The sequence below is a fragment of the Larimichthys crocea genome, chromosome III (assembly GCF_000972845.2).
Source record: "Larimichthys crocea isolate SSNF chromosome III, L_crocea_2.0, whole genome shotgun sequence".
Lineage (NCBI taxonomy): Eukaryota > Metazoa > Chordata > Actinopteri > Sciaenidae > Larimichthys > Larimichthys crocea.
Window position 1 is genome coordinate 1439743 of NC_040013.1, and position 6535 is coordinate 1446277.

At 46.6% G+C, this 6535-nt stretch overlaps 1 protein-coding gene across 6 annotated transcripts in view; it reads left to right on the forward strand.

Annotated features, from left to right (window-relative positions):
• The window catches only part of fgfr1a (fibroblast growth factor receptor 1a), a 32153-nt gene extending 26566 nt beyond the window's left edge, over positions 1 to 5587 (forward strand). For 4 of the 6 annotated variants that reach the window (XM_027277705.1, XM_019259493.2, XM_027277704.1 and 1 more), the window contains 10 exons: positions 695 to 891; positions 1167 to 1312; positions 1405 to 1526; positions 1965 to 2075; positions 2817 to 3007; positions 3093 to 3215; positions 3975 to 4045; positions 4142 to 4279; positions 4671 to 4776; positions 4860 to 5587. In XM_027277705.1, the coding sequence (XP_027133506.1) occupies positions 695 to 891; positions 1167 to 1312; positions 1405 to 1526; positions 1965 to 2075; positions 2817 to 3007; positions 3093 to 3215; positions 3975 to 4045; positions 4142 to 4279; positions 4671 to 4776; positions 4860 to 5036 (1382 nt within the window). In that variant the 3' untranslated portion in view covers positions 5037 to 5587. The remainder of the gene's footprint in view (positions 1 to 694; positions 892 to 1166; positions 1313 to 1404; positions 1527 to 1964; positions 2076 to 2816; positions 3008 to 3092; positions 3216 to 3974; positions 4046 to 4141; positions 4280 to 4670; positions 4777 to 4859) is intronic. The other 2 variants (XM_027277702.1, XM_027277703.1) reach the window with 1 other exon arrangement.
• Positions 5588 to 6535: the final 948 nt, after the last annotated feature.

The window sequence follows — 6535 nt, forward strand, 5'->3', positions numbered from 1 at the left end:
GTCATTGAGAACAGATCGCGAGCACGAAGCCACATCCCAAGCCAAGGAATGCACAAACTGACTAAAATATGGAATCCATTACATCCCTGGAATTGGTATGAATAAACGTTGGTGTTTTCACTGAATGGGAGGAAAAAAACAAGATCTGAATTGGAAAGTTTCTTCTTTTTTTTTAATTAAAAGTTGGCACATAAATATGTTAAACATAGTTTAGATTACCAGCACCAACACACACCTGCATTACAAATATATAAATGTTAACAAGTCAAGCAGCTGACGTAATTTATTGAGCTCGTGCATGACGTGAAATGTGAATGAGATCATTGGAAGACGTAGAAATGATTGTTTCTGTGTAAAAATCAGTTCCTTTGCACTCTTATATTTACATATCTTTGTTTTTTAAACTATGTATTTGACTCAGATAATCTCGTTTTTATTAGAAACACAGCGTGTTCGCTCATCTAACACTGAACTTGTTCCATCCGAGAGGCTGTAACTTCTCATATTCTTTAGTTTTTGTGTCAGGCTCTGGTTTTTACACAGAACAGCTGTGTGTGTTTGGGTGGTTTAATTCGTGTTGCTGTGTAATTGAAAGCATGAGTGTGTGTGTTTGTGTAAAATCAGACCTTCTGTGCTAGTCTCTTGATTTCATCGTGCCCTCCCTGCCTCCCCACCTCCTCCACCTCCAATCTAGCCGTCCCGCACTACCCTCCGGCCAACCACACCTACCTGGAGGTCGTCATCTACTGCGTGGGCTTCTTCTTCATCGCCGTCATGATCGCCATCGCGATTATTGTGAAGATCCGCACCTCGTCGAAGAAGAGCGACTTCAACGGCCCGCTCGCCGTCCACAAGCTGGCCAAGAGCATCCCGCTGCGCAGACAGGTAACAGAAAGTAGATAGGGGGTTTGGAATACTTATACCTCTTCACCTCTTCTCTCTCTCTCTCCACATTTTTTCAAGCATGTAACGATGTTCTTACTAAAAACACTCAGAGCTTTCAGGGTCACTGTAGCTCCCTGAGGTCGTGAACATCAGGTAAGTATTCGAGGAGTGTTTCCTCTCCGTAAGGATGAATTCGTAGGTTTCACCTTCTTTGTTTCGCTCACCTTACCTGGTGTCTGTTCCACGATGAGGGGAGTAATGTCGATCTTCTTCACCCTCAGGTGTCTGTGGACTCGAGCTCCTCCATCCACTCCGGTGTGATGCTGGTTCGTCCTTCCCGCCTCTCCTCCAGCGGATCTCCGATGCTGTCAGGGGTGTCCGAGTACGAACTACCCCAGGATCCCCGCTGGGAGCTTCCCCGGGACAGGTACGCGTCCTGGATGAAACCTTTCACACACAAACCTTCACACACACACACACACTCCGTGATCTGACGTTTTGTCTTCTCCCCTCTCGCAGGCTCGTTCTCGGGAAGCCGCTGGGCGAAGGCTGCTTCGGTCAGGTGGTGATGGGAGAGGCACTCGGCCTCGACAAAGAGAAGCCGAACCGTGTCACCAAGGTCGCGGTGAAGATGTTGAAATGTGAGTTCGCTCTCTCTCCCTCAGCAGATTTAGATCTCAGCAGACGGGAAACAGCCGTTTATAAACATCAGTTTATAGTAAACTCGGCTCGAGGGACGAGAAAAAGTCCAACACCAAAACTGTGACGAGCAGATACAGAGAGACATCTGCCATTGGATCCCAGCCACCGTGCGAATGGGAGAGCAGCGTAAAAATTTATGAGAACCCTTGACATCGCATATAAAACAGTGTTCATTAAACTGCTCGGAGGAAGTGGCGTGCAGGGAAAGTAGCATTTATTGTCTCGAGCTTTTAAGTGCCTTTCCTCGGGGACAAACGAGTCCAAAAGAGCTGCAGTGTTCATGTTGCAAGGTGATTATTGAGAGGCCTTTTTGGGCCTTTTTACCAGCAGAACATCGACTAATTACCCTAATGTGATTTATTTCTCTTCCCCTCCAGCCGACGCCACAGAGAAAGACCTGTCAGACCTGATTTCAGAGATGGAGATGATGAAGATCATCGGGAAGCACAAGAACATCATTAATCTGCTGGGAGCCTGCACACAGGACGGTACGAGCAGAGAGGAAACACACACTACTACTGACCCGCCATGGCCAACACACACACACACACACACACACACACGAATAAACGGTTCTGACAGCAGCTTCCGAGCTCGCAGTTTGAAACGACAGAGGAAGCGAACCTGTGAAGACGCCACAGGGCGCATCACTCCACAATGGAAGAAAAAAAACAAGACGAAAACTTGATTAAAAGCCTCGATTTGAAAGAAATATCCACGTTGAGTCACAATTATGAGATAAAAGTCATAATTAAGCAGCTACAAACGACTTTTTATCTGAAAATTATCACAAGTCGACTTTTGATCTTGTAATTTTGAGTTTTTGTCTCATAATTCTGACTTATCGAGTATTTTTATTTTAAGTTTTCATCCTTTTTTTTCCTCTTCCACACTCGACCACAGAGCTCTTTGTCCACGGCGCTTTATTTACCCGCTCTCACCAGCTCATTTGCATTAATCTATCGAGGTCAGAACATTTAAAGCTGCCGGTGTGTGTCCAGGTTATTTAACATTCTGTGGTCACAGCCACATAAACGTAAACTATTCCAGCTCGATTTCAAAGTTTGAAGCGTGTCTTGATTATTGTGACGACTTCCTGAGTGCTGATGATCAACATCCTGATTTTAACGTACGCTGACGGACGAGCACAAACAGGAAACTCAGGGACAGAATGAAGATTTAAGAGCACGATAAGCGACGGTGTGATGAGTTTGTTCTTGTGTTTTCAGGTCCTCTGTACGTGATAGTCGAGTACGCATCCAAGGGCAACTTGCGGGAGTACTTGCGAGCTCGGCGCCCGCCGGGCATGGAGTACTGCTACAACCCGGACCAGGTTCCCGTGGAGAACATGTCCATCAAAGACCTCGTGTCCTGCGCTTACCAAGTGGCCCGCGGCATGGAGTATCTGTCCTCCAAGAAGGTAAACCAGCTGCTCTCATCCCTCCAATGTCACATGACGGCAAACATGAGGCGAGCTCTGATAACGCGTGTTTGTATCTCCTCAGTGCATCCACAGAGATCTCGCCGCTCGCAACGTTTTGGTGACGGAGGACAACGTGATGAAAATAGCCGACTTTGGCCTGGCGAGGGACATCCACCACATCGATTACTACAAGAAGACCACGAACGTGAGCGCGCTCGTCTTTTGTTCAGACACGACGACATAAAGAACGAGCGGTTTGTTCAGTCAGTCTGAGGTGAAGCTGTTTACCTCGATGACAGGTCGGAGCTGTTAGTCACAAACCAGCGCCTGCAGATGAAAATACTCATTAAGTCTGAGTCATTTTTATCTATTTTTAGTCGTCACATTTTAGTTCAGATGTGTCTCGTCTGCGTTTGTGTATGAGATACTGAGAAGAACGGCTCTGAACAGCTTCCAGCTGCTCCTGCAGCTACTGTCCTGCATTAAGTTGGTGTTTTCTGGATTCGGTCGAGGTTCAGGGCATCGATTAATGGATATTTTTGCAGATTGACTCTCAAATTCCAGACGCGGATGCATCGCATCCGTTCCAGTCGATGTTTCAGAAGCATCCCACACGAGCTTATTTTATTTTTAATGCACGACATGCACAGTGCAGCTCTAGCTGACAGGAAGTCAGACACAGAAACGGTTGATTTTCAAAATAAAACACCCCTGTGCAAACTTCAGAAAACGACCAAATCTGAGCAAGATGAAGTCTGAAGGATGTGACATGACGTAGACTTGTCTGGTGGAGTTTTAGCTTCAAAAAGTTTGAACTGTGTGTGATTAAACCTCCGTTCTCTCTTACTTTGTACATCTGTATTTATTTCTTTGAACGTCTTGATAATCCACCGCCAACATTTTAGTGTCTTCGTTGTTTTTTGCTCGTGTTGGACGCAGCTAACGCCTCCTTCCTCCTCCACAGGGTCGTTTACCCGTGAAGTGGATGGCTCCTGAAGCTCTGTTCGACCGGATATACACCCACCAAAGTGACGTGTGAGTACCTTGAGTCGTCACTTCTCTAATTCAGCCTCGAGGTGATTTTAAAAAAACGTTAAAATCTGAACCCTCCTGTCTGTTTCCCGTCTGCAGCTGGTCATTCGGGGTGCTGCTTTGGGAGATCTTCACCCTGGGTGGCTCTCCGTACCCCGGCGTCCCCGTGGAGGAGTTGTTCAAGCTGCTGAAGGAAGGTCACCGAATGGACAAGCCTTCGACGTGCACTCACGAGCTGTAAGGAGACGCTGAAATTAAACGTGTAGTGCTCGAGCTGTGTAATCGTGACACAGCTCCTCTGCTGTAATCACAGCGCAGCAGTCCAAATGTTTGCTGCTGATCTTCTGACACGTGCTGTTGAACACGTCCGCCTGTGGTTTTTCTGTTTTCGAGGTTCACGACAGGATTTTTTTACTCTGACATCAGTCTCTCTCTTTCTGCTTCGACCTGTCAGCACCAGACAAATGCTCGACTCGCTGAAGAAGCCTGTGCACACAAAGCCTCCGTCCAGACTGCTGGCATTAATATTTACATTACCCACGATGCTGCTTAGCAACATAATGATCCCCAGCGCTGTTTGTGACCACCAATAAAAGGTGCAGCTGACTTCATGTTGACTCTCTTGCAGGTACATGATGATGAGGGACTGCTGGCACGCCGTGCCCTCTCAGAGACCCACGTTCAAGCAGCTGGTGGAGGATCTAGATCGCTGCCTGGCCATGACGGCCAACCAGGTGAGTCGTCGTCATCTTTGGTTGTCACACGAGGAAGCAGAAGTTTTGATCCCAGGTGTTAAATGTTTGTTCTGTGTCCACAGGAGTATCTGGAGCTGTCGGTGCCTCTGGATCAATACTCCCCGAGCTACCCGGACACCCGCAGCTCCACCTGCTCTTCAGGTGAGGACTCGGTGTTCTCCCACGATGCCGGCGCCGAGGAGCCGTGCCTGCCAAAGTTCCCTCCGCACTCGAACGGGGCGGCCATTAAGAAACGCTGATACCTCAAATCCTCAATTCAGACTTTAAAAAAACAAAACAAAACAAACATTTCCTCCGCTCCCTGCCGGCCTCACGGGGCCGGACTCACATTCATACATTCCCAGAGATGAAGCTAAAAAAAATTAAAAAATAAACACTGGTGCTCTGTGAGGAGGGAGCTCGGAGGATGAGGAGGGAGGGAGGAGGACACCTCAGAGTCGGATCACGTGGACTGAAACCCGTCAGCCGGATCCGGCTCCTCGGTGGCGTTCATGGGGCACTTTGTATGAACTGTTTGGGCATTCCACGGGTCAGGACGGGATGAACGGACCGACGACGGCGACGACGAACGCGCGTCGAGTTTTTGTTTCATTCAGACCAAATCCAGAGACGAGCGACGTCTCTGCTTCATTCACTACTCACCTTTTGTAAATACAGTTAGAAAATTATAAATATGAATATATATTTACATTGTACTCTTATTTTTATGACATAATTGATTTATTTCTTTTGTACTTTTTGTTTTTTTTAATATAGTCTGTAGGGGCAGTTGTTACACGAGAATATTTTATTGCTGAGGATTACATGGCCAGTTTTTGTTTTTTAATTCCCCTTCATTAATCATCAGTGGAATATATATATAAGATATTATATATATATATATATATAATATATATAATCTATATAGTATATATATAATATATATAGTTTACTATTTTTTAACTGTAACTGTTTTCATGACACGACCTGCAAGATAACTCCTCATCAGAAGATTCACGGACTTGTGGTACGAGTGTGTTTGTTTGTTTGTTTGTTTGTGTGCGTGTCTGAACATTTTCCTTTGAGGACGGTGGCGCTCCAGTCGTGCACCGTGTGATGAACTTCTGCTGTAAATGCTTTAACGGGAGTTAACGCTCGCTGCCATATAACTTCTGGGAGGGGCGGGAGGGGGGTTGAAGAAACACGTATGTCATCGTAAAAAAGGATTACATTAAATAAAATGCTATTAAAAAAAAACAAACCCGCAGAAGCTCTCAGCTGTGTGAACTCCATAAACGAGCCGCTCTATAAATATCCACGTCTTACATGTTGGTGATGGTAAATCATGTGTTTACGGAGACGGCACGGCGATGGCTACTTCAATCTCCCGCCTGGTTAACAACGCAGGTTGCCGGGGGCTTATTAGATATGATAATGTGCTGCTGACATCAGAAGAAATGTTGGCGAGCGCGCTCAGAGACGCAGCCCGGCTGTAAATGTGTAATTTATTGTCGTGGGAATGGTTGGTGCTGGTGCGAGTACACCTCCATCTCCATCTCCATCCATCAGCAACCTTGCCCTGGCGTCCCGCCATTGGCTGACCTGGATTGCGGCCTCCTCGCAGCAACTTTTAAAAAAGCATTGCGGTTGAGTTACGTGAATTAAAGCTGCAGGGAAGGATGCAAGGTCATCGTGAAGGATCCCAAACAAACACATGACCTCAGGGAGGGAATGTCATCCACTCCTGGAAACGAGGAGT